Consider the following 27,249-nt stretch of genomic DNA (forward strand, 5'->3'; position numbering starts at 1 on the left):
TTCGTTCCGGTCATGTGATCTGATACTATCCAATGAGAGACAGGGAAAGCCGATTCGCGATTCCTTAGCGGACCAATCAGCGCGACTGGCAGGTTTCACTTTGGACTGTGCCACACAAGACAGGGACATCAAACAAGAAAAATTAGAAACGGAAATGTGGATATCGTTTGATACATGCGAATACTTTTTTGGACAATAGAGCCGTGAGTATTCAGCCTTTAGTTCTATGTGTGTCAGACTAAGGTTATCAAATATTGTATTTTAGTTTAATTCGGTATCAAGCTTTCACGAACACTAAAATGATGCGAGTTTAGTAGTTTTTATATTCCGAAACTGGAAGTGGAGTGACTGTCAATTATGTTCACTATATTACATAGTCATCTGGCATCAATACCTACTGTCTCCTTATTTCCAGTATAATATTACTGAAATTAAGTGACTTTGAAAATCGAGATCTGCACACACATCATTAGTGATTAGTACTTTATTGTCCAGAGTGCTCGGGCGTTTCTCTATTTACTTTAATCTTATTGCCATGTTTTACTAAAATCAAATTACCTGCCTACTGAAGAATGCCCACAAATCTAAACATTTTTGTGTTTATAGCCTAACTATTGTATATTTTGAAAGTCATAAGTCCTTTTGTCATTTAAAGGGAGTACATTTTGCGCTTTCTTTTACAAAATATTTTTTAAATTTTATAATAATCCCTTAATCAGCCTATTTTACTTCAAGTTGTATTAATTGGTATTTACACCATTTTTTAATAAATAATGAATATAATCATCCATTCTTTAATGCAAAGGGCGATCATGGCTGGCTTCTGATGCCCCGTAAAGGGAAGAACAGCTTCACCCAATTGAAGAAGCCTCCGCTGCTGTTCCAGGAACGTCCAATAGATGGAGCCAAACACCAATACGGGACTCCTATGAAATCGGCTGTGAACCCATTACGAGTTGTAGCTCAGCCATGCGAACAGAACACAACCAGCGAGCAATGGGTAATGAAACCATACGTGAATGATGTATTGACTGATTTGTTTTATTACAAATTGTTAAGAATGTTGATCTGTATATTGTTAACAATTCTTTATTATAACATCCCAAAGGTACTTTGTGAACAAAAGACCTAAGACCCTTTAGCATGTTTGTTTGGTAGCGGCTAATTCATCTGAACTTTAATTCCGATTAAACTATTACAATGCTTGTTCTTAAAACATTATTTTAATAAATGGATTTTATATACAGTGTCCCCAAAAGTATTGGCAAAGTAAAGTCAAATTTGTTACTTGTTTTTTACAGTCAATCGTAAATTGCAACTATGGCAGCAGTAGAATGAATTCTGAAGTGTGCAGAAGCATTTTTTACAGCATATGTAGAACAAATACTGTACTGCGCAAGGCTTCACTGTGCAGGATGATAATGACCCAAAATATATCGATAGTGTAACTAAGGAGTTCATCGGGAGAGAAGACAAGGAATGAGATTTAAATTCAACTGAGCATGATTTAACATACTGCACAAAACATGTACAAGTGAACACTCCAAAAACGGCTAACAATTCAAAATATTTGCTGTGAAAGCTATGTAAAAGATCTCAGATGATTAAAGAGGTTGGTGAGCTCAGTGGCTCACAAGCTTCATGCAGTTGTGGGCTCAGGTGGATATGCAGCCAAATACGGACTTTTATACTGAAATTTACCTAAGCGAATGTGTTCCAGTATTTAGGGTCAATTGAAATCCCTAGGTTGAACATGGAGTATGTTTTCATCTAATATAATAAATAAGTATGCATGTAATTACCCAAAACTAAAACACACTTAAATATTATATTGCACCTATAATTCATATTCATTTCATGATTACAAATGCTAATTGTTTTACTGTAAAGCAAAAATAGTTTTTATATTCCTGTCCCAATACATTTGGAGAGCACTGTATCGTACTCTTCCGTAACAGCACAAAATTCAAATGCAGTTTTCACAGCTATTAATGAAACCATTACCAATTGGATGATGTTGTTAGTAAAATACTTTTGGCCTTAAGAAGGGCTATTCATCCTGGTCCTTTGACACAGGAGTGTCTTGTGTTTAAACTGATTTCCCAAGGACTTAATTGAATTCTTTGTTGGTTTGATAACTTACTGATTTAAGCTGATTTATTGTTCTCTTAAATGTTTACAGATCTCAAGATCAGAATTGTCACAAACAGTTGAAAGAGGTCTAATTGAGCAAATTATTAATTTAATTAAGAACTCGGTTAGGTGAAGTGTTTGAGGTGCGACTGGAATAAGAATCAGAGTACACTAATGGCAGGGGTTCACAATCCTTGTCTTTTCTATAAAGTGTTCATAAGATTGGTATGAAGTCTGAAATCTGAATTTACCAGTGCAGCTGGTCAGAAGGATCCCAGTATACACAACTCTCTTGTCAGTGACACCAGGCTGACATCCCACAGAGGTGAAAATTAGTTTAGTGAGAAAAACAGCAGATTCATTTGCCTTCACATCTGCTAGTCTATAGCAGTAATTGGTGCTATAGTACACTGGGCATGAATGGTCTTACTCAGAAACTGTCAAGATAGCACAGAGAGTCGATTAGCCCATAGCTGTTTATCTGAATCTATTGGAAGTGTTTTTAATTGAACCAAAGCTTGTGATCCAAAGTAATGACATTGCAGGAGGACCATTATTTTCTGTGTGGGGTAATTTGAGAAAGGTGAGACAAAGTTCTTGATTATTCACTGTATTAGGTGCAGTACAGTGGAATATTAAACCAGTGTTGCTGGTAGGAGAGTCATGCACAACAGCTTTGTGAAATTCAAATTCACAGTATTGGCACTTCTGGCTGATTTATTTCATGGTATCTTGTACACTTGTATGCTAAAAAACACTGACTTAATCAGGCAGAGGTGCAAATACAGGAAGTCAGTTTCTGCTTGATTGATAATAGTTTGAAATTCAGAGCAATTTGACAACATCCAGGAACCAAAGTATTATCTGGTATGCTTAATTAATGGTTCACAATTCACAAAGACTTTTGCTAAATTATTAAATATTGGGAGTGGACTACCCTAGAATAGTTATGGTCAAACATCAAATTCCATAAAAGATATTTGTAGAAGAACAAATATTTCATTATCTTGAAGATCAAAACTGAAATGAATTGTTTAGAGAACATCTTAAGCTTTATTCTTCCTTTTTTCTGAGTTGTCTTTAAGATGGGGGGGGGGATTTTCTTTCATGGTTAGACATCATGATTTTAATGCCATCAATGTGGTACTTTCTGTATATTCCTGAATAGGAATGTTTGTGTGCACAGATTCTTAATCTTACTCTTTGAAATGTCAGAACTGGTGATCCAGTCTAGCTGCACATCCAATTTTAAATCGTGATCTTTTCCAATATTAACATAAACACCATAGATAGCTTTTTTTTTTTTTAATCTGAGTTAAAAGTGATTTGTCATGGAATGACCCCGGAGAAGGGGGGAATAATTGCTCTACCACCATGAATGCTAAATAAAAAGTGTATTCGAAGCATAAAGTTGTTTTCCACTTTCAGCGTCAGCATTCTTTACACGAGCGAGATGCCGCTGATGTTACACATCTGTTGTCTTTTCGTCTGCACTGGCAGGTGACTTCTCAGTTTGACACCAACATGCAGTTGCACTTCCCGGCGCGGCGGAGGAAAAGACAGCAGTCGGGCAGCTTCACGCACCAGAGGACTGTGCTGGGGAGGAGCTCACTGGTGCGGGCCAAGAAAACCAGCGTCTGCAAGTTCCCCTCATTAACTTTTGAGTGCAGTTTTGAGGCACCCTGCCAACCCCAGCAGCCTTTGCTTGCAGTCTCCGCAGGAAAGGGCTCTTGCCAGACTGGCCTTCCTGAGAAAAACGAGGCTTTAGAAGTAAATAGAGGGTTTGAATCTCTGAATGGGGTTCAAAAGAACCCACGCAAACTCGGCAGTGATGTTTGTGAGGTTCGGAGGACCCCAGTGCCTGAGATGGAAAGAGAAAACCATGACCTTGAGGGGACACCTCGAGCTTGTAGAGACTCTGACATGGAGAGTGCCTCCACCCCACCTTCCCTTCATACCCCGGGAGCAGACAGTGGGGGCAGGAGGAGCTGTGAATCTCAAAACTTTGCCATTGACCTTGCAGGGCGGCTCATCTTTTTTGCCCCAACCCCAACAGACACAGAGTCCCAAGCAGAAACTCTGGTGAAGGACACCCCAGAGCAAGATTATGGGGTGAAGGTGACCTGGAGGAAGAGGAAAGGGATTATGAGATTCCTGCAAGACCAGGGCAAGCTGACCAGCAAGGAGGCGTTAGTGAGCAGTTAGTTGGGAGGGAGAGGTAGAAGGGGCCGTGCTTCAGTTGATTAACGAGTTTTCTAATTCAGGTCAGGTCCTGATACCCAGGATTTTTAAAGTCCTTCTCAGACAGGAAAAAAAATGAAATATGACTAATCAAGGCTAAAGTGGAACATTGCAACTAATCTGCAAATTTGGTTCTTAAGGAGATTCCAAATAACCTGTCGGATGGTGCCCCTTGAAGTCAGGAGTTGAAAATATCTAGGTTAAAATAATGAATGATGTGAAAACAATGTTTTCTCTTTTTTTGCCTGTAATAAATGTTTCACAAGCATGACAATGGAAAGACCCTTGCAAACCTTTGTGAGTGTCTCTTTGTCTGTGGAATTACCACGTTACATCTGCAAGGTGTGTCTGAAACTCTGCCTCTATAATGGAAGAGAAGTAATGGTGCCCATGTCTAAGACTAAAGAATGCTTCATGAAGTGGTTGAATGTTGCATAGTGGACTGAGGAGCACAATGGACATCAAAATATTTAGAATGTTGTTACTAACTTTGTTGTACCTATTGAAATGATTTATAGAAAAATTTCCCAGATGACTACATTAAAATGTAAGAATTAGGTTTCTTGTTTTAGATTAAAAAAAAACTGGGAACAGTATTGATTCATCCTTCCTGAAAAATTAGTTGTCTGTACATGATTCTCAAGCAAAATGAAAAACATAATGCTGGCATATTCCCCTACGCTGGAACTGTGTAGCTATGTAAATACCAAACTACAGAGCCAGTGCAGTCAATAGCTAATTACAGTAATTTTGTTGAATGCTCAGTCAAATAGCCTCTCCTAAAGGCTTGCAGTTTTTCTATAATAAACTGATATTATATTGTATTACTTATAATTAATTTTTAATCCCATCCTTAGTTGTCTTGTTATAGTCACTGGCCAAATCCAGCATCAAAAGAAAGTTATCACAACTACAGCAAAAAGTTTCACACAGGAAAATTCAAATTGTTGTAACAGGTGCACTGACATTTTATCCCACAGAAATGACATGGGTGAATTTAATTATGCTGGTTAACATTTGCCATCAAGAGGGGTCTGCTGTGAAAGTCACAGTCTAGGGGTATGCCTGGCCACTGCTGGAAGTAATTTATTGCTGTTTTGTATCCGCAACTGCTTTGCACCGGGTTGCAAATTCTGTCTTTTGGAATTTTTTCTTACATCTCTTGTAAATCCTGGGCAAGCATGCCTGTATATTAGGCTCCGGGTTCTGTATGCCACCCATTGTCCCAGCTCCTCCCACACATGTTCGATGGTGCTTAAGTCTGGCGCAAAGGGTATCCATGGCATAACTATCACATTCCAGTCTTGCATCAGACCTGCGCTTACATGAGGACATACTGTACGTCATCCTGCTGGAATGTCATCACATTAGGTTGAGCCTCTGGGAAGGGCAGCAAGTGCTATGAACACAATCAAGAATTTGTAAAGGGGAGAAAATAGATTTCTGGAGGTTAAAGCTATAACTACTGCATGAGTAGCGAATGGGACTGGGATGTGATTATTTCAAAGCATTGCCAAATGCATGCTGTGTCCTGGTCTTGCTTCTCACAAGTACCCAGCACTATTTGGTGGGGGTCCAAGATATTTTCCAAAATGGTGCAAAGGTCTCCAGAAAATCTTGGATGCGCTTAAAGCCAGAGACATAGAGCTTGATTCTCTCTAGATATCTATGAAAATTTCATCATTTTGTCATGATATCCTTCTTGAATCAAAACCAGTCTTTAAATATCCAAGGGTTTATAGTAACCAGTTGTCTCTTGAAACAAAATGATTTATGAGTTAAATAAGTGCAGGGGATGTGGAAAGGTGAACTCCTAGTTTCATTAGCTCAGTTAAGGGAAAAAGTAGGGGCTGAGATCTTTCATTAGGACTTACTGTAGATTAAACTAATAACATGTCAGGTTGCAAATGTGTAAAACATATGACAATCCTAATGGGTACAATAATTTCTCTATGTAAATTGGAGGAAACTTTGAGTGCTGAACAATGGAACAATTTCTTATATATATGATCACTCTGCACCACATTGCAGCTTTCTAGTCAAATCCAGTATATTTATGAAAGTGCATACAGTATTTGATTACAAATTCTACAAAAGACACAGTTGCTTAAATGCATAGCGTAGCTGTCATCTTTTATTACCCACCCAAAATCAGTTATGAGCATGCCCACTGAGCAGTACATAAGTTTTTGAGCCCAATAAAAAAATATTTTCAGTACTAGCTAAACTTTGAAGAGAATACCATCAACGCTGATCAATACTGATGCCTCAGTATTTGCTCTTATACATCAACAGCACATTGATTAAGTTAAAAATGAGCTGCCCTGATGTAATGTCCTGGTGTAATACTACACTGTGAAGAGTAGTATCACAGTTATTCCATAATCAATTTCAACTGAACCCTAAAATAACATAATTTCTCTTTCTTTATGAATATTAATTTGTCACTGATTTAAATGTAAATCCCCATGTTATTTCTATTCTATTAATGTTACTACCAGTTTATACATTTGTAAAATCAATGCTAATTTTAAAAAATAAAAATATTGTAGGCTGTACAATCCTTCAGTGTTGTAGTATGATCTATAATAGGAACTGCATTTTGTTTACTGTAATCTAATAATGATTGTTTCTTGAAAATATTGATCATGCTTTTTAAGGTTTTTGTTCAGTAAGTATGTTTTATCACCTTAGCAATTTAATGATGCCTAAATTTTATGTCATTGTAAATCATTTTTTGTACAATGTTGAAAGTCAAATGGGTGGGAGGGGAATGACTGTTGAAAGCAATGTCTTATGTAGTGGTCTGCCAGTCAGGAGATGTGCTCATTTCATTTTCATATTTGTGTAATTTAGCTTTATGTCTTTTATAATGATCACAAGAAGCACACGATCATTTGTATGTAGAAAGAAACTATTTTTTCAATTGCATTTTCTAAATTATTATGCTTTTTCTTATATTTTTAAAATTGTTTGTCTTATGAATGTATCATTTAGATAATTACAGGCTGTTATGATAACTTGGAAAAGTAACACTTGGCTGAGCAAGAAAACATGTACAATAAATTGAATCATAGAGGAGGCCAAGTGCTGAATTGCTTGACGGTATCATCTTTGTTTTCCTGCTCTTTCACTTTGTATTTCTTTTTGTATTTGTTGTGTCCCCAATCTCCTGTGCGATACAGTTTAAGAGAGTGGGAAAGGAACTGAAGAACAAGGACCAACAGCTCAATGGAATGAAGGAAACGAGAGTTGACAAACAACAGACCATGAAAGCACTGAATGGTTTTAGGGGAGATTCTGTTTTAGAGACATTTAAACACAATCCCACAGATGCTTGTACATACACCAAATGAGTGAACTACAAGAAAAAAAGCAACTAAAACGAATCAGTCTCGTGATGGTCTAGCTCATGTCCCCTTCTAGATAGTGAACAATCCAGCACTCAGTGATGTTTCTGATTTATAAAGATAAGAAGAGCCAACAATGAAGGATTATGAAGTAATGTTGCTTGTATGTTTGCATGCCACTAGCCATTTACCCCTTTAGTCATTTTTCTGACACCTGCAGCTTAAAATCTTAAAAGCCAGAAGGATCACAAAGCTCTGTTTTTCATGGTGTGTACTCAAACTAAAAATCAGGATGAAATTAACTTTTGCCCTTTTGCTCAACTGAAGGTTCCATGAATTTAAAAAATGGTCTGAACCAGTGTCCACGGTGAATTGAAATTATTTCAGTGATTTTTGTTGTGCTGATAAACAGGTTGTTTTGTGAGTATTTGCTGTACAGTTAGAAAAACAAAATACACACCACTTCTAGCTAGAGGGAGCCAGTTTGCTAAAAACGGAATTTACAGTCACCATGTTTCTCCCACCTTTTTTCTATTTATTTGCATAGCAGGTGTATTTCTCCAGGGTGATGTACAAGACACTAAATTATGGAATAAATACAAACAAAATCAAAATCAAATACATACAAAAATAGGAAAAATAATAATAACACTGCAACAAACATGTTAGAAATGCAATGTCTGTGCAGATCAAATGAAAACAGTGTTCATTGAGTGGTAAAAAAACATGTAGATACAGAATCATAGATTACAGTGAAACAGTTCTCAATCCTGACCCTTGGGGACCACTGTGTCTGATGGATGTTGTTTAAACTGAGTCATTAGTCACAGTGCAACTTGATACAATTGATCTGTTTGTTTACACTTTTTTCTGGCCTCAGTCTTTGGTTTAAACATATCCTAGGTAAATAGTAATAATTTCTTACACTTACATGGCACTTTTCTTGACACTCCACTCAAAGCACTTTACAGGTAATGGGGACTCCCCTCCACCACCTGCCCCCACCTGGATGATGCGATGGCAGCCATAGTGCGCCAGTACTCTCACCACACACCAGCTATCAGTGTGGAGAAGTGATGAAACCAATTCATAGATGGGGATTATTAGGAGGTCACAATTAAGTAAGGTACAATGGGTAATTTGGCCAGGACACCAGGGAACACCCCTACTCTTATTCAGAAACACCCTGGGGTTTTTGATGACCACTGACAGTCAGGGCCTCCATTTTTACGTCTCATCCAAAGGTCAGTGCCTTTTTGCAGTATAGTGTCCCCGTCACTATAATTGGGCATGAGGACCCACATGGACTGCAGGATGAGCACCCCCTCCTGGCCCCACTAACACGTCTTCTAGCAACAACCTTAGTTTTTCCCAGGAATCAATTCCCATCCAGGTACTGGCCAGGCTCACACCTGCTGAGCTTCGGTGGGTTGTCATTCGTCAGTTTCAGGGTGATATTGCTGCTAGTGTGCATATGATGCAATGGCAGTCCTAGTGCGCCAGTATGCTCACCACACACCAGCTATCAATGCGGATGAGAACAGAGTGATGAAACCAATTCATACATGGGGATTATTAGGATTGGTAAAGACCAATGGGAAATGGTGGTCATTAGCATGCAGTCAGTTTTTCAAGTAGCCCCCACTTGTTCATGTATTCTCATCACAGCCCCTCGTTCCCCAACACCCCCGCCAAGGATCAGCCAGACATTCCTACCCCTCATAAGTCCAAGAGTTATGGGCTCAAAGCCATAGTCAGTGCATGCTGAGGAGCTGGAGGTGTGGGTGCAGTATTTTTCTCCCTGGTATAAGGATACCAGACAGAACTGATTCAGAAGAGTAATGCTGTTGGATTTTTTGGGGTGCTTTTGTCTGGGCATTCATTTTTTTTGTGTGTGTCCATTGTGGATACTTTTTTTCTTGTGTTCTTTTGTATTGAGGAGTTTTACTTTATTCTAATTGCTTAAGGAATAAAAATGGCTATTACTTGATTTAGTGTCTTGGGCTAGTCTTTGGGTATGCTGGTGGTTCTGGGGAATCCAAGAAAGTGTGTGGGGAGAAGGGTCCTAGCATCTTTTAAATTGCTAGGTTTAGGTAGGTAAGCAGGCTGCTATTGTATAGTGTATTGTGACTCATGACAATCCCTCTTCAACTTGTTGAAGAAATTACTACTACTAGTACAATACTACATACTACTGACTGAATAGTTATTAATACGCAATCAATTTATGATGAATAGATACAACTTGGAATGACAATATATCAGACACTCTCACAATAAGTGTTAATTTTTTTTAACTGGTTACATTTCTGTCAACACACCTCAATAAGGAGAATTTTGAAAAATGGCCAAAAACCGATTGTACGCCTCATCAAACTTTTTAAAAGCTGAAAGAAATGTTAGTGATGCACCTAAAATTTTTGAGTAAAATAGAAATTAATCTGCAATTAACAACTAGGATAGAGCAAAAACCAATAGACACAGCCATTCCCCAGGACAGATCTGAGATCCTCTGCAATAACGAAGGAGCAGAGTTGAGTGAAGTCCAGTATCATATGGTAATAAAAACTCATGACAATGTGAGAAACGTCACAATTAGATGATTTTGGAAGAGATGCTAAAAGCTGTCCGGGAATGAGCAGTTCTGATTTAAATGTTCATTCCATCGCTGTGGAGCCTGGAATGAATGGGACCTGGAGGTGGGGAGATGGAGAGCAGGAACACACCGTCTGAAGGAGGAAGAGAGATGTTGGGCGAGGGGGCTGTGTAGAGAGAGATGAGAAGTGACAGTCTGGTGAAGACAATGGTTATCAAGGAGTGTTTTGATAAAGAATTGTGCAGGTACAGGGAGATACTGGAGTAGTGGCATGACATGAGAGGAAATAGGTGAGGCACAAGCATGTGAGAAGCACAGTTCTGAATGGGTCGGAAAAGGCAGATAGTGCTGGCCAGCTGGTTATCTAAAAGAGAGTTGCAGTACGCCAGGCAGGAGAGTACTGAGGCCTGAATCAGAAGTTGTATAGAAAAAGTTGTGAGAAAGGATTTTTTTCCTTCAGGAATAACTTGAGAAATAAGTAGCAGCAGTAGGCCAAGCCAGAAATTTAATGGGAATAGGAAAGAGTAACAGAAAGGGTCTCATGAGAGGAGTAGTGGGAGAGTGGAATCAAAAGAAACAGATGGAGAGATAAACAGAAACGAAAGACGAAAGGGTAAGAATTCACGTAGAAAGGTTCAGTTTGAGATGATTTGAGAGTTCACCCAGAACAAGATGGCTGAAAGAAAGGCATTAATATAAGAAGAGACAAGGTGATCAGAGGGAGGAAAAGAAAGAAGATTGAAGCATCCTCTCCATAAAGGGTGCTTAAAAAGCCATGGAAGGAGATCAGAGGTCTTAGGGAGCAGATGTAAAGAGAGAATACCAGAAAATCCAACACAGGGCCTTGGGGGACACCAGTGGAAAGTGAATAAGACACACAGAGTGAACCGTGGCTGGATCTTACCATGATGGTAAATAGGATTAGCAAGGCGTCAGAGGTGACAGAGATTGTCAGGTCAGCAAGTGTTGAAAGGGTAATGTGATTCACAATCTCAAAGACAGAAGAAAGGAGACCAAAGGTGATGAGAATAGATAAGAGGGAGGCAGTATAATGTAGTCAAAGACTTTGGGAAAGGAGAGAAAAGCAATTTCAGTAGAGAGCAAAAGTCAGACTGGTGGGAGTTTAAGCAGCAAATACTGAGTGAGGTACGTAAAGAATTTTAGAAAGGTGGAAAGGGGGAAAGGAGATGGGATGATAATTCTGAGAAGGATGTTTTCTGAGGCGGTGATACATGCATATATTCCCTAAAAAAAGTTTAACAACCTTAGAGAAGGGAAATGCTGAGGTGGGAGGAGATCAGCAGCAGCAGCCTGGTAGAGATAGGGTCTTGGATGCATGTGGCATGCTTATGGCCTAAGTGTAAGGAGATGTCAATAGACATCAGAGAAGGGTTGGAAGGAGAAGGATGGAGCAGTGGATGACTGAGAGGATATGCAATGAGTAGCTTGAGGGTGGGAAGGGAGTGTTGAGGATGGAGGTAGGCATTATTATGTTGATGAAAATATATGCTTTAATTTTTTGCATTGGAATGTGAATGGAATGGATTAGATTAAGGTTAAATAGGGTTAAGTGTAAGTGTTAAGAATTCAGGAATAATTACAAATATAGCAGGGGCAAGCATGCCACATGCATCCAACACCCTATCTCTACCAGGCTGCTGCTGCTGATCTAGGAGCCAGCAGCCATATCACCCTGCAACTCACAACTGGCAGCTGAAGCTAAGCAGGTGTGAGCCTGGTCAGTACCTGGATAGGAGACCTCCTGGGAAAAACTAAGGTTGCTGCTGTAAGAGGTGTTAGTGGGGCCAGCAGGGGGCGCTCACCCTGTGGTCCATGTGGGTCCTAATGCCCCAGTATAGTGACGGGGACACTATACTGTAAACAGGCGCTGTCCTTCTGATGAGACGTAAAACCGAGGTCCTGACTCTCTGTGGTCATTAAAAATCCCAGGGTGCTTCTCGAAAAGAGTAGGGGTGTAACCCCGGTGTCCTGGCCAAATTTCCAATTGGCCCTTACCAATCATGGCCTCCTAATAATCCCCATCTATGAATTGGCTTCATTACTCTGCTCTCCTCCCCACTGATAGCTGATGTGTGGTGAGCGTTCTGGCGCACTATGGCTGCGGTTGCATCATCCAGGCGGATGCTGCACATTGGTGGTGGTGGAGGGGAGTCCCCATTACCTGTAAAGTGCTTTGAGTGGAGTGTCCAGAAAAGTGCTATATAAGTGTAAGCAATTATTATTATTATTATTATTATTATTATTATTATTATTATAGCACAAATTGTATGATTGTGTTTCCCAATGCGGTAATTAAAATATAGTTAATGCCGTGATTTATTTATTATAATAATATATTGCAAAATGTATTGAATATTTTATCTTACATCTACATTTATTTATTATAATTTAATGATTGATCTTTACTTGTATTCTGTTTGTCATGCCCGACATCCCTCCCTACTCCTGTTATTGTTCCTGTGATTAAGCTCCCCAGGTGCACCTTTTTAGGTTAATTATTTAAAGACTAGCTCCTCCAGTCCTCGGGGCTCATCATTAGGGTAAGGATGTCGCGAGGCGCGCCTCGTGAGCCCGGGGTCTGGAGGATCTCGTACCGTCACCCTTGGACCTCCATGTTTTGTCTCTCCGTGTGTTCGCCCCTCCCGGGGATTTTAACCTTGTCACGTCCCAGGATGGATTTCTCGCTGATGGACTCTCAGACTGTGCCCTGACCTGCCTTTGGACCCATTTGGATTTGGATGCCGTTCTTTGTCTTCCCCGTTCACTATCTCACGGATTGTCACTATTTTGTGCACTATTAAACCCCTGTGTGTTCCCTTTTACCACGCCTCCTGTTTTCTCCAGCTCTTACCGCATCGCATAGGGTCTACTACAAGATCTGACACGGATTTCAGTCTGTGTTTGTGACACTGTTTTACAGAGTAAATTTCTGTAGCTGTTGTCTCAAGGAGGGTGAGGTGATATACTGTATCAGGAATAGAGGAGAACCTCACAGTAGGTAAAAGGCTGAGAGTAAGCTGGAAATGAGAAGAGCTGGTAAGAGCCGAGCTTGTCCAGGAACATGAGCACTAGGGAGATCCTGCTAAAGCTTGCTTGTAGCATCCTGTCACCTTCCCAGTGGACTCCTGCAGCCAGACTGCCTGGTCCATGCAACACTGGGCTTCAACACTGGGGGCTGTGCTATATCACTGGCACTTTCTGCTCGTGCTGCATCATGCACCCATGGAATTTATCTAGATTTATTATCACCAATATGATATTCTAAAGATATGAAATCTAACACACTTGTGAGTGTTTCATAAACAATACAGTTGCAGTTACTGTTTGATGCCTATCTCAGACCTTCTGACCTCAGACCTCATGACCTCAGACATGCTGGCTGAGTTAACTGGTGTCTTTAAACAATCTGTGTTTTTATTTATGTCACGGTATGGGCATGTTTCCAGGACAGTCTCTGGGTCGCTGACACTTTTACCACGCTTTTTGTGGATGTTTTGCCAACAATTGATGTACATAGAACTTGCTAAATTGTTGTGACAAAAACGTTACAACTGGATCTTGAATATAGCAATATATGTATGGTTCATCATGTCCGCTGCTTAAGGTGGAACTAAGCAGCAGCTTTGAACTAAGCAGACTTTCTCCGATACTTGCAAGGTATTGAACCTGGGAAGACACTGTAGCAAATCACAGAGGGAATCCAAGCTAAGATCTAAAAGATAAGATCACTTTATTGGCCATATACATTTTCTTGTATGAGGAATTTGCCTTTTCACATACCCCAACTTGCTCTCCATGAGACACACAATCAGGGAGAGAAGCTTGGGGTCAGAGCACAGGGTCAGCCATTGTACAGCTCCCTCGGAGCAGTTGGGGTTAAGGGCCTTGCTCAGGGGCCCAACGGAGTAGGATTCCTTTGCTAGCCACTGGATTCAAAGCAGCAACCTTCCAGCCACAGGCACAGATCTTTAGCTACAGAGCTACCGCATCGCCGCAAGTCTGTAAACAAGCTGAGTCCGTAACTAAGAAGCACTACATTGGGAAAATTCCAAAGCAGGGTGAAAGCCAGAGAGATATCTGAGTGTTTTAATAGATTATATTTTAAGGAATAACAGTACATTTATAAATGCTTTCAAAACCCTCAAAGTCCTACGAAATACCATGCACACAGAACATGTAGCAAAAGTTAAAAAACCATGCAGTTCATTTATCAAATACATCCAAAAGTTTTATACATTTAAAACTATTGTAAATATATATATATTTAAATTATTTTTTTTAAGTGCACAGTTATAAAAAGTATCTATTCAATCTAAGCAATGCAGCACAAGAGAAGGCTCTATAGCCCATAATTTGAACATGGTTTTATGTGAAGACCTTAATTAGCAGAATACGTGTTGGACTTGATAGTCATGCTTTGCAATAAATGCTGAAGGTAAGGTAATTGTGTACCTTTATACTGTATGTAAGCAATATAAACTTAAACTCAGATTACAGATTTCTAGACACAAGAAAGGAGTGGCATATTATATAATAAAGTAAATATAATTGTGAAATAATTCATGTCTATCGGGATAGAGAGGTTTCTTCTTGTTAAAAGGGATCAGGATGGAAAATAGTTGTTTGGTCTTCTTAAAAGTGTTTGCCACCTCACACGCGTCACCGCGCTGTTTTGCCTCCAAATAAAGCCACGCGGTGGCCGTAGCCAATCCCAACTGCGCTACAACCAACACGCGGCCAATAAGGAGGAATTTTACAGGCCTGTGCGGTTGCTAAGGCTGGAGGAGTCTTTTTCCTTTGGTGTTAAAGGAACTCACAGACACAGGGAGGCCAACAGCTGGGGCATCCATAGCAACGGAGGATAAACATGAGTTATTACAGCATCAGGTAAGCAAACAAACTCGAAACGTTATTTTAAAGCCTTTTAAATTCCCTGCTTTCTTTCTGAGGGAGATTGAGAGACGTTTGACTTAATTTCCCTGTGATTTTATACGATGCTGTTTATCTTTACTCTGTAAGTTAGACTTTGCTACAGACGAAAGTGACATCGATACATATACCTAAGTAATACAACATCTGGAATATTTGATTTGTATTAAATATTGAGAAATTGTAACCAGTACAAGGACTTGTAGGACGTACTAAAACAGCACTAGGTGTACTTTACTCGTTTCTTGTTATTGCAGTGCGATTTATTATCTATATATAATTTTACGGACTTAGCAGCTACAGTTTAAACGATATCCAGAAAATTTCGTTTTCCATAATTTGGAAATTAAATAGTCAATACAAATAAAACTGTTCTGTAAATCATAATTTTGTTTAATGAGAAAGTACTATTTAATTTTCTTTCTCTGGCTCCCATCGTTACTCTTAAATTCAGTTCTGATTATTTTACTTTCTTTTACTTCATGTTGTCGATATTGAATGGATAGCTGTATATTATTTACTTTTACAAGAGTTGGAAGTGTTGTCGTAGCGCATTGCTGCCACAGAGAACATGGAGCGGAAGCTGTTCAAGTCTCCTCACTGAAATTCAGGATATCGTGTATGCTAGTTAACATTGTGACGTCAGGATGGACAGATACAGGCTGAAGCTCCTCGGTTACAGGTCACTATGGCGCTGTAGGGCAGATTCAGTTACACCACAGAGTTAACAAGGGCTGTGCTCCTCATGAGACTTTTCAAGTCAGAAATGTGAGAGCTTTGTGATCAAGCAGAAGTCGCTGTGGTGTTACATTCTCTCTCCATTTGGAAAAGAAGCTTTTTTTAGCCTCAAATACACAGGAGAAACCAGGATGAGTTACAACATAAACAGGTAAAAAAAATACTTCATTTGATTAGTAGCTTGAATTGCTGTGTCAGATTTGAAGTTTGTGGTGGACTAAACTACACTAAAGAGATATAATTTTGAAGATTATGTTTTTTCATATATTTTTAAAATCTGGTCCTAGGAAGCGAGTTGCTTTCAGTGTTTAATTGTAATATCAATTTTCCTCTCAGAAAACAGAATCCTTGCGATTGCACATGACCATAAGTAGTAAAGTAGCTCACATTTGTTATGAGTTTGAGATTGCACATTTTCTGCTGGGAGTAAAAGCTTTAACATATGGGCGGAGCAGTGGCTCTGTGGCTAAGGATCTGCGCCTGTGGCTGGAAAGTTGCTGGTTCAAATCCTGCGGCCGGCAGAGGAATCCTACTCCGTTGGGCCCCTGAGCAAGGCCCTTAAAGCTAACTGCTCCAGGGGTGCTGTACAATGGCTGACCCTGCGCTCTGACCCCAAGGTTCTCTCTCCCTGTCTGTGTGCCTGTGTGTCTCATGGAGAGCGAGCTGGGGTATGTGAAAAGACCATTTGTAATGCAAGAAATTGTATAGGGCTAATAAAGTGATGTTACAGTACGTTATGTTATATTAATAGGTTTCCTTTACTTTTCGATGTTAATGTGTGGAAAAGCATCAATTCTTGCTGCCTCATTTGAGCTTCTAAATCCCTAACTGTAGTCATAAACCTCACCCCTCCCCGAAACCTTGCGATACAGTCACTGGAATTGCTTTCTTTATCAAGAAAAACTGCAAAGCTTCAGTTCGGAAGCTAAAATACGAATACGTTTGCTCTTAGGAAAGGAGCCTCTCCTAATCTGAAAAAAAATAATAAAAGTGACCACTGCTTTATCACTTCAGTGCAGTTATTCTTTGCAATAAACATTTTTTGTGACTTTCAAAAGCAAAGGTAAGGAGGTCTCATATTATAGGGTCTTTTAAGAACAGGATTTTGTAATGGTAGGAGGGGACTGCTGCAATAGCTATTGTAATGTGTATAGACTCTTAATGGGCTTTCTGTTTGTTTGAATCAATGATATTTGGTGTTCAAGGCTGAAATGGTAGAAGGGCATACTGTCAAAGAGAGTAAAGGGATCACTTGTTCATAAGCTGTGGTTTTTCTTGTGCTCCCTAATGTTAGCTAATGAGCAGTCCACCATGCATGGCTACACGCTTTGCCATCATGCTTCTTTTAAATTGTTGTCAAGACAGAGGTTTGACTGCCTTAGAAATACGATCTCATCTCGGGTCTTCTTTTCCGGGTTTCACATAAAATTAAATACAGTTTGAGTGCACTGTAATGTATAGTTATCAGCAGCCTTAATCTCCACTGTATTGTCAGAATGATTGTCATGGCTGCTGTAAACTGTATTGAACATGTGTAAATGTTTTTGTCCACCCCTCTCTGTGCTGATTTTTCTTTGACATCTGGTATATTGTGTTCCAGTATGTATGGAAAAACAACAAATGGCAAAAGCATAGTACTTAATGCTGTCTGATTAGATGAAATGCAGTGATCAAATAAACCAGACTGCAGACTATAAAATAAATGCAGACTGAAAATTAAGTTAGCATGTAGTTAACACATATACAGAGTGTGGACAAAATAATGGAATTACCCACTGAAAAAGGATTTATATTTTCAAACAACTAAATCACAGTTAAAAGGATTCTACATGTATTTCACTTTAATCTAAGTACTAATTGGCAATATGTTTCTGCTTTAAAAGATGTATTCAAATCAACAATTTAATATGTGAGTTTGTAAAGCAAAAAGAGAGATCTAACAGAATTTTTAAGAGGTCAAGTAGCTTGTGCCTGAATTGCAAGTGTGTCAAAGAAATGGTAAAATTATTTAATGTGTTGAAACTCAGAACAGTGGTTGTATGTCGAAGTCTCACTGATGAGGAGAATAGCTGCTTAAGACCACATAATAATGGCCTCAAATATTATCACAGAACTGAATCTACGCCTGCGTAACCCAGTACTGTACGACTTGATCTTCATAAAGTTGATATACGTATATGGTAGGGATGCTATTCAGAAACAGCTTGTAACCAAGGCTGTCTGATGGATTGAGCACAAAACCTGGGCTTCCAAGCAATGGAACAAAGTATTACAGTATGTCCTGATGAGTTGTCTTTTATTCTTTTTTCTAAATCTGGATGGGTTTCTGTTTGGAGAAAACAGAAGAAAGCCTTCAACCTATACCACCTGTTTTCCAACTGTTAAACATGGTGGTGGATCTGTTATGGTAGGGCCAACAATCTTGTGAAAGGAATTGGGTCACAGTTATTACTCTACAAAGCCATTTTGTCCTCGAGATATTCCCATAATCCAATATGATAATGCCCATAGTCGAACTGCTCAATGGATTCAAGAGTGCTTTCATGAGCACCAGGATGAAAGCAAATGCCTTCCGTGGCATTCCCAATCACCAGATCTAAACATTGTTGATCCTTTATGAGAAGTTATAGAACGTATAGTGTGGAGTGGGTTTCCACCTCCTTCATTGTTCTAAGAACTGGAGGCTTTCCATCTTGAAGAATAGTCCAATATCTGTAGAAACAGCTAAAAAAAGAAACAGATCAAAGCTTGTATAATAGTATTTCAAGGATGATTGAATATGTTCTGAAAGCAAAGGGTGGCTCAACTATTGCTTGATGTTTCCATTATTTTGTCCACTCCCTGTAATATACCTTTACCAGCACTTCGGCATATTATTATTTTTAAAGCTAGAGGTGATTGCTCTAGGTTTTGTAGATGTAACAGTGTAATGAATTTTTTTAAATGAATCATCTTTGAGCTCAGTGCAGTCCTCCATGCTCTCATTTTCAGTCTACTTATGTATGAAAAATTAAGTGGCTTGAGAATTCTAGCTGAAAAACTTGCTTAAGTCATTCTTAAACTTGCAAGTCTGTATTGCATTTTAGCCTGCACTTTTCTTTGACACCTTGATTAGTTGAGCCACTTGGTAATCCCAAAAAGCTCATCAAAGAACCTTTCAAGATTATTTTTAAAAGAAAGCTGTTTTTGTCAGGGGAGTGTTTTAAATTTGATTTTATAGTGCCATATACTAATGTCCTAAGATGGCACAGGGGAACAGTGGTTAGTATTACTGCCTCTCAGTGCTAGGACCCTGGGTTCAGTTCCTGGGGTGCTATCTGTGTGGAGTTTGTATGTTCTCCCTGCATTCATGTGGGTTTCCTCCTGGTGCTCTGGTTTCCTCCCACAGTCCAAATATTTACTGTTTGGTATTTAGGGAAAATTGTCCCTGGTGTGAGCCTGTTCATGTTTGTGTCTCCGATGGACCAATCTAGCCTCTCACCCACATCCGGAGTCATTCAGTAAATGTATGGCAAACATAAACGCTTACAAATGAGAGGAGGCTATGTGACTCCTCTACAGTTGCTCATTGCGATTTTTTTAAATAAGTAATTGATCAATAAGAATATAACTTGTGCAAGCACTACAAAAATTGTGTTGACTGTAAAAACTTTATATAAAAGGGGCATTTCAGTGGAGCTCTACTTATAAAGGCATTTAGTTGTAAATTAGAATATAGAGTTTACCCAGGTCATTCCACCCATCTACTCTTACATTATATTTTTGTATAACTGGCAGGTTTTAGTTTACAGTTTTTGGTCAGTTTGTTCTGGCTTCTGATATGCTGAGATTCTATTTTGGGTATTTTCAGGTTCAAGCTTTCAGTGTGTTTTGATTGATAAAAATAGAATGATGTAGAATAAAAAACCCTATCAATAAATGTTTTCTGTCATGATGCCTTTTGGATTCAACCATCCAGTATGCATAGTGTCCTTCACAGCAATCAGTGATGGTAGCAGATATTTAAATCAAAGGAAATACATGTACACTCAGGTGGGTAGCTGCGTCAGCGTGCGTAGGCTGCAAAGGAACAAGTAATAGGTTTATTCCATGCTGAAAAGAGAAGAAAGAAAACACAATGTTTTGGCTGTGGAGTGATGGTAGCAGATATATAATTTAAAGGTACATGAACCAATTCATGATTTAAATGGGAATTGTTTGCTTGAATTTTAATGAATGTATATTGATTCTGGCAGTAACTTTTGTCTTAATGCATGAAACATGGAAACATTACCCACTCTTTACCACCTCTAATGTATTTATTCTGATGTGTTCGCAGAGCGAGTCTTTTTCCTCTTAGTTGTGGTTGAACAATACTGGCATGCTTGTATTGGTTACTACAAGTGTCCTTTGATAAAGGCATCAACCAGTTGAATAAATAATGGTAATTCTATACATGCTACTGGTAGTGTTTTATTTATATTGCAACAATGACTTTGGCAAAGCCTCAAATGCTTGACCCCGGATTGGGAACAATGAGTGGAGGTGAATATGGTACCATTATACTCCTTAAAGGCAAGGAAGCAGAACAATAATAAGGAGAGAATGTGCGATGTTGAATGCATTCAAGGGATTGCCACTCAGGATAGCTTTGGCTGAAGAAATGGTAGGGGTCTCATATTCAGCACCAGAAATAAAAACAAGCAGAACTTAGTGATTACGGAGGCATATTGTTGAATAATGCCCATACATTTCATTTTAAGCTGTTTTAGTTTTTAAACTATTTTTTGTAGGAAGGCACCTGAGACTTCTCAGTAAGAATAGACATCCTGAGTCTTCAGGTGACCATTCCGTGAAAAGAGAATTAGATTAGATTTTTGGAAGGTGATATGGCTAGATCATGGGATCAGGAAAGAAACCGTTGAGACATCTCCAATGAACTGCATATTCAATTCTTAACATTTCAGCTAGTGACTGTTCTGTTTAATAGAAACCAAAAAAAGTAATTTAATAAAGGGCTAAAACCAAGCAAACATACACTTACTGCTGTAAAATAGAGCATGGAAACTGAACACTGATGTGTAAATATGCAGCACCCAATCCATCAAACACCATCCCCACAGAGCAAAGGAACAGTGGAAGAGAAGCTTAATGGAGAGTTTATAATTTGGTGTGGAGATCATCATCATCATCATCTTCATCATCATCATCATCATCATCAAAAATGACTAATGTCTTTTAAAAACTGCTTTTTTTCCTAGTCCATCTAGGAAGTAGTAGTTAATGAAAAAAAATATTGCAGTCTTTCTTTCATGGTATGGGATGCAATTTTGTCATTCAGCAAAACACTGTAAGTGCAACTTCTGTCTAGTCAACAGAAAGGATGTTTACCTGTCTGTGCCTGTGATCACCTGTTAAAAGATGATCAGATGATGCCCAAGGTGACAACACTCATGCAGCTATAGCATGGCAAGTGGGTCAGGGCATCATAATCTGCTGTGGCCTGTCCAGGCAGAGTTCACTTGGTGTCTGGACTGTCTTTGTCTTATCAATAAGATGATTTCTTCGGGCGGGCTTCTTAATAGAGATTCTATGGCAGCAAAGCGTAGGGCTGGACGATATGTCCAGAATCATTATCACGATAAAAATGTTCATATCAGTCGATATCGATAATTATCACGATAAATGTCAAATCATTATTTCTTTTAGTATATTAAAGTTTAAAGGCAGATTTTTTCTCCTGAGTGAAAGTTGAAGAAACCAGACAGTTAATTGGTAAATTAAACAACTCTTTATTTTAAGAACACAACAAACACTTGCCAAACAGCAGAAACATTAAACAAATCTGAGGTAGAGAGTACTCAAGTATTTTTTGTCAAAATATGCATGAGTAAAATTTACAAAAGAAATGTCTTAATAGAAAAATTAAATACTGCAGTGTGATAAAACACACATAGAAGATGGCTCAGACAGACTGCAATGTTTAAAGTGCTCTGTTTTATGTCTGATCGGTAATTTGAAGATATTTTGGCTTTTTATGACCTTTTCTGTCGACGATGTCATCGTCCTTCGAGCTGGTCGTTGGCAGCACTACATTTGCTTCAGTGTCGCTCATTTCTCCACTCTTAACTACAACCCTGTCAGCCACCACGTTAGCTGCCCGGTCTGCGTTTTATGTCTGATCGGTAATTTGAAGATATTTTGGCTTTTTATGACCTTTGCTGTCGACGATGTCATCGTCCTTCGAGCTGGTCGTTGGCAGCACTACATTTGCTTCAGTGTCGCTCATTTCTCCACTCTTAACTACAACCCTGTCAGCCACCACGTTAGCTGCCCGGTCTGCAACACGCACGCGCGCACGCGCACTCGCGCACTCGCGCAATGCATAAACATCGAACATTTATCGAACTTTTGTTAAAAATATATAGTGGAAAATTATATCGCGATACTTATCGTTATCGAATTATCGCCCAGCACTAGCAAAGGGTCACAGTTTCACAAATCAGTATGAATAATCTCAGCTGGAAAATCATAATGCTCCTTTTATAAGAACGTAATGTAACGCAACGGGGGCTCAGGCGGGCGCCCTTGCCGCATTAGGTCGGCCCCCCACCGTCGGGGGCTCGAACCCGGGACTCCCGCGTCACTCAGCAGCGACCCAGCCTGGTGAGCTAAAGAGAGATCTCTCTACAGCCCAGTAGCTGTAGTCCTGCTATCACAGGGAAGGGCGGTGACATCACCTGCTCTGGTAAGCCAGCTCTTACACAGTAGCTGTCGGCCATAAGCGTTACACTCTCCCCTGCTTAACTTGCCGTCCCCGGCGAAGGGCTATCCTATCCCACTTCTAACACCAATGTAACGCAACAGGGGCTCAGGCGGGCACCCTTGCCACATTAGGTCAGCCCCCCCACCGCCAGGGTCTCGAACCCAGGACTCCCGTGTCACTCAACAGGGACCCAACCCGGTGAGCCACAGAGAGATCTCTTCACAGCCCAGTAGCTGTAGTCCTGCTATCACAGGGAAGGGCGGTGACGTCACCTGCTCTGGTAAGCCGGCTCTTACACAGTACCTGTCGGCCATAAGCGTTACAGTAAGTAAGGTTGCCATTTGGTTGTTGAGTATCCAAGTAAATCAAATTTTGTTTTCCAACTGTTTATTGGACACACATCTTTATGTAAAGACGTTTATCCTATTGTCTGTCCTAAATGAACTCTCTTTTAAGTTTTCGTTTGTGTCGCATCTATATACGCCTTAGAATTTTAGACATTTGTTCTCGATGTAAAACGGTTAAGTTCCTGTATATACAGTAGTGTTACAAATTGGCAGTTACAGAAATGGCAAATGTCTAATATTGACTGAGCGGTTTAGTCAATGAGTAAAATAAATATTCATAACCCCCGACTTGTAAGTGATTTCTCCAGAATATACCTGAGAGGCTGGTATAATTAGAGGCACATGAATGCTTTTTTCTCTGCCACAGCTTTGGTGAAAAGAGTAATAATCCAGATACACTTGGTTAAACAAATGTTTATTAACTATGACAAAACAAACACTATGCTACACAAAAAAAAACATACAGCACACAACTTTTACTATATTTACAGTATGTACAAACAAGGGATTTCAGAGACCTAACATCCTAATCTCTTAAATAATGCTCACAGAGGCCACAATAAGAGATGAAAAGAGATTTATTAAGAGCATTCTTAAAAAAATACAATACAACCTGCAGGTAAATCTCTCTCTCTGCAAACCCGGGTGGCACAAATTAAATGGAAGCTTATTCTAAAAATGCACCCATAAGCAGGAAAAATGTCTAACCAAGGTATCTTTTGCCAAGGAAGGCCCAAGTTCCCTAAAAACACAGAATAGCAAGCTCTCTCTAAGCAAAGTTCAAATACTTAGCTCCAATCAGGTTTTGTTTAGATGATCGTGAAGTAGGGGCTCTCGCCTGGTGTAAGCTTCAAGTTCCAATTCCTCCTGACTCCTCTCATCTTCTCCTTCGTCTCTCTTTCCTGTCCTTTCTTCTCCTTCCCTTTCTGCAATCTCAGAAGTTTCAGCAACCAGTGTAGAAGAAACCTGACTCGCACAGGTAATGTGTAGCAAAGGGAACAATGGCTGTTAAAACTCTTCTGTGGATAAGCATGAACCAAAGCACAACAGAATTTGGCCAGGCTTTTCAGCAGCCTTTCTTTTCAATAATTCCTTTCCTCTTAAATTGATTATGTCATCTTTTGCTAAGTCATCATCTTCAGTAATGTCATGGTTAGCAAGAAAAGGATTGCAAATCAAGGTGTTGATTTCTTTTTTGTACTCTTCTCTCCAAAAGGACAATTTTACCAGAATGTTTTTCGGACATCAGTAGAGTTTTTCAGTAGCCTCCATGATGGTAACCTAAAATGTATTTTGGATGTATTTGTGTTGTTAAAATAAGATAATGTATCTGCAAAATATCCCAAGGAAAGAATAAAATCATTACATTGAAATCACTCAGACAGGGGATTTTCTTTCTCCCTCAAGAAAAAAGTGAGATTTCAACTTTAAGTTACATCAGATGTTTCAAAACATGACTTCTGCAAGACAGTGACCTTCTGTGTAGTAAAGAAAACTTAATGTTCTCCCTTTTCTTGGCAAAGCTTCTTGAACAGACGAAGGTTCAGAGTTCTCGCACAAATAAAGGTTACTACTAGTGCAACTGTTGACAGGACATTTTTATAAAATGTCTGTAAGGGATTTAGAAGCCAAAGCATGACAGATATAGGAAGCAGTGAGTTACAATGATGTGTGGAGCTTCTTTTCACGAGGGAGGAACACCTAGATTTCTTTCTCGCATTAGAAGCTACTCCATCCGTCCATCTTGTGCCAGTGTGTTCCTTCTTATCAAACACTTGCTTGGGAAAGAATTTTTTAGTTTTTCAGGAACATCTGAAGTGTTAGTCCTTGTTGGAAGAGGCTCACAAAAGAGAAATTCTTCTTGTATGGTATTCGCGTACACACACTGAATAAAAAGGAGCAGCTGACTACACGACGACCTGTCAGTAGTCTTGTCCAATTGCATGCTGAAGTGATATAGGCTAGCTTCCAATTCTTCCATAACCGGTTTCAGAATATCCTAACACATGTCAGCAATTTGAGAACGAATTATATCATTTGAGAAAGGATCTTCCTCAATCTTCTTTTGTTGTTCTTTACCACATATCGGCTCAAGGCCCAAGGCTTGACCTCTCTCCAATAGTATATGTTTTCTCTTTTTGTAATAAAAAAATGTGACTTTGTAAGATGCTTTTTGCCTTGGAGCAAATCCATGTTTCTGTAAGTTCCTGATGACTCAAATTGAGCCTTTTTCTTTTGAAATACCTCAAGACTGTCTGATGCACTTCCAGCATGAACAAAAGAAAGGCACACTTTTAGCTTTGATGGTTTTGTGTTGGCATTGCAAAAACATTTCCCACATACAGTAAGAAGCATTAAAGGCCATGACATGACGTTCTGTGATGAATGTGAAGTTAAAAGATGTGTATGATTCATCAGAATTCCTCTTCTACAACATCACCAAAATGTCTAAACTTTGGAGTGCGATGGATTTAATTATCATTTCAATTTTGACAAAAAAGTTAGTGTTAGTTTGATAATTACAAGAGAATTATTTGTAGTCGCTTTTCCTTGTATTTTTAGATAATTTTAAACAATTCACATAAAAGACGCTGAAGGCTGGTTAAATACATACAATTTCTGCTGTGAATGAAAGTTATTTTTCTAGGGAGTACATTATTTAGCAATGGAATTAAAAATTGAATTATGCCACTTTAATTATTTAGAAGTTTGTGGTTTTGTTACAAGTAAATAAACTGCTTACAATTTATTCTCATTGAAAGAACTATAATAACAGCACCAGCTGTACATCAGAAAGAACACAAAAATCAGTAGAAATTTTAGCCCTATGTAAGGTGTGATGGGTAATAGTCAGGTGTTTGCAACTTTTTTATAATTTCAGTTTTGGTTAATGATAATGATAATGTTGCTTTAGTAGCCCTATACAATTTCTTGTATTAGGAATTTGTCTTTTCACATACCACAGCTTGCTCTCTATGAGACACAGACACACAGACAGGGAGAGAAGCTGGGGGTCAGAGCGCAGGGTCAGCCATTGTACAGAACCCCTGGAGCAGTTGGGGTTAAGGGCCTTGCAGGATATGTTATTGTGATATTTAGTGGTTACAATAGTCTGCTAGATCCACCTACTTCTCTCACATCATTAAAACTAACCACCACAACCCCAGTCAAAGCCAAACTGTCCCACCACATTACCTGCCTCATCGCAGCTTTGCTTTTCTTAGATTTCTTTGGCTCCAAGATCGACAACATCCGGCATCCCATTCTCTCCACTACGCATATAATTTCCATACCTTCTCCCCCCTTATTCAACTTTTCTGGTTCCCTTCTCTCCAACTTCTCTCTTCTTGACTTCCTTAATAAACCACACACATGAAACCCACCACATCTATTTTAGATCCCATTATCACAGCTTTATTTCATTCCTGTTTCACTTCCCTCTGTCCCATTGTCCTCGATATTATAAATGAATCCTTGAGAACTGGCATTGTACCAACAGTCCTCAAAACTGCTGCTATTACCCCACTGACAAAAAAGCCTAACAATTCTCTGGAGAATCTAAACAATTTTCGCCCCATCTCCAATTTACCCTTTCTTGCAAAAATTCTAGAACGCACTGTCACATTTCAGTTACATAACCACCTCATGGCAAATATATGTTTTTTTGTTGCATCGTTTCTGAGAATTTTCTTTAGTTTCTGAGGACACTGAAAAAATCTTGCTCACACTGTAAGTGCTAATGATTATTTGGAGTTGTCAAAGAATTGTTGGGCAAAGAATGCTTTTGGCAGCAGTAATGTTAATGAGTTTGCTCACAGCTGAAAAATGTTCTCCTTTTCAGTATATTCACCCAGTTCTCACTTCTTGGGGATAGAAACATGTTTTATAGAACTAGCTATTTTAGATTGATAACTAGAATATTGTAATGTTAAACATGACAGTAGACCAGACTTTACAAAGCTCATGTAAATTTATTTTGTAAATAGTATGACCTTGCTTTGAAAATTTCTTAGGCTTGCAAATCCGACATGCATTTTCTGCAAAGAGAGCTGTTTTCTCTAAATCCTTGTTCAAAAGACTATTTTTACATAGTTGTTTGAAAATCCCCTGCTGTGCATTTGCAGTATTTTCTCTTTTGTAATATGTGAA

The 27,249-nt window shown here is 39.1% G+C and overlaps 2 protein-coding genes across 3 annotated transcripts in view; both read left to right on the forward strand.

Moving 5' to 3' along the window:
- Window positions 1–62: 62 nt before the first annotated feature.
- On the forward strand, window positions 63–7,461 carry rhno1 (RAD9-HUS1-RAD1 interacting nuclear orphan 1). Its single transcript, XM_088646887.1, has 3 exons — window positions 63–203; window positions 806–1,000; window positions 3,634–7,461. Exons 2-3 carry the CDS (start codon window positions 827–829, stop codon window positions 4,336–4,338), a joined length of 879 nt encoding a protein of 292 aa, XP_088503013.1. The 5' UTR covers window positions 63–203; window positions 806–826; the 3' UTR covers window positions 4,339–7,461.
- Window positions 7,462–15,089: 7,628 nt separating this feature from the next.
- tulp3 (TUB like protein 3) overlaps window positions 15,090–27,249 on the forward strand; it is an 80,634-nt gene continuing 68,474 nt past the window's right edge. The window contains exon 1 of one of the 2 annotated variants that reach the window (XM_088646897.1): window positions 15,090–15,228. In XM_088646897.1, coding sequence (XP_088503023.1) covers window positions 15,209–15,228 — 20 coding nt within the window. In that variant the 5' untranslated portion in view covers window positions 15,090–15,208. Of the gene's footprint in view, window positions 15,229–15,914; window positions 16,160–27,249 lie in introns of those variants that run through there. The other variant, XM_088646896.1, reaches the window with a different exon arrangement.

The sequence above is a fragment of the Lepisosteus platostomus genome, chromosome 9 (genome assembly GCF_059453375.1).
Source record: "Lepisosteus platostomus isolate fLepPlt1 chromosome 9, fLepPlt1.hap1, whole genome shotgun sequence".
Lineage (NCBI taxonomy): Eukaryota > Metazoa > Chordata > Actinopteri > Semionotiformes > Lepisosteidae > Lepisosteus > Lepisosteus platostomus.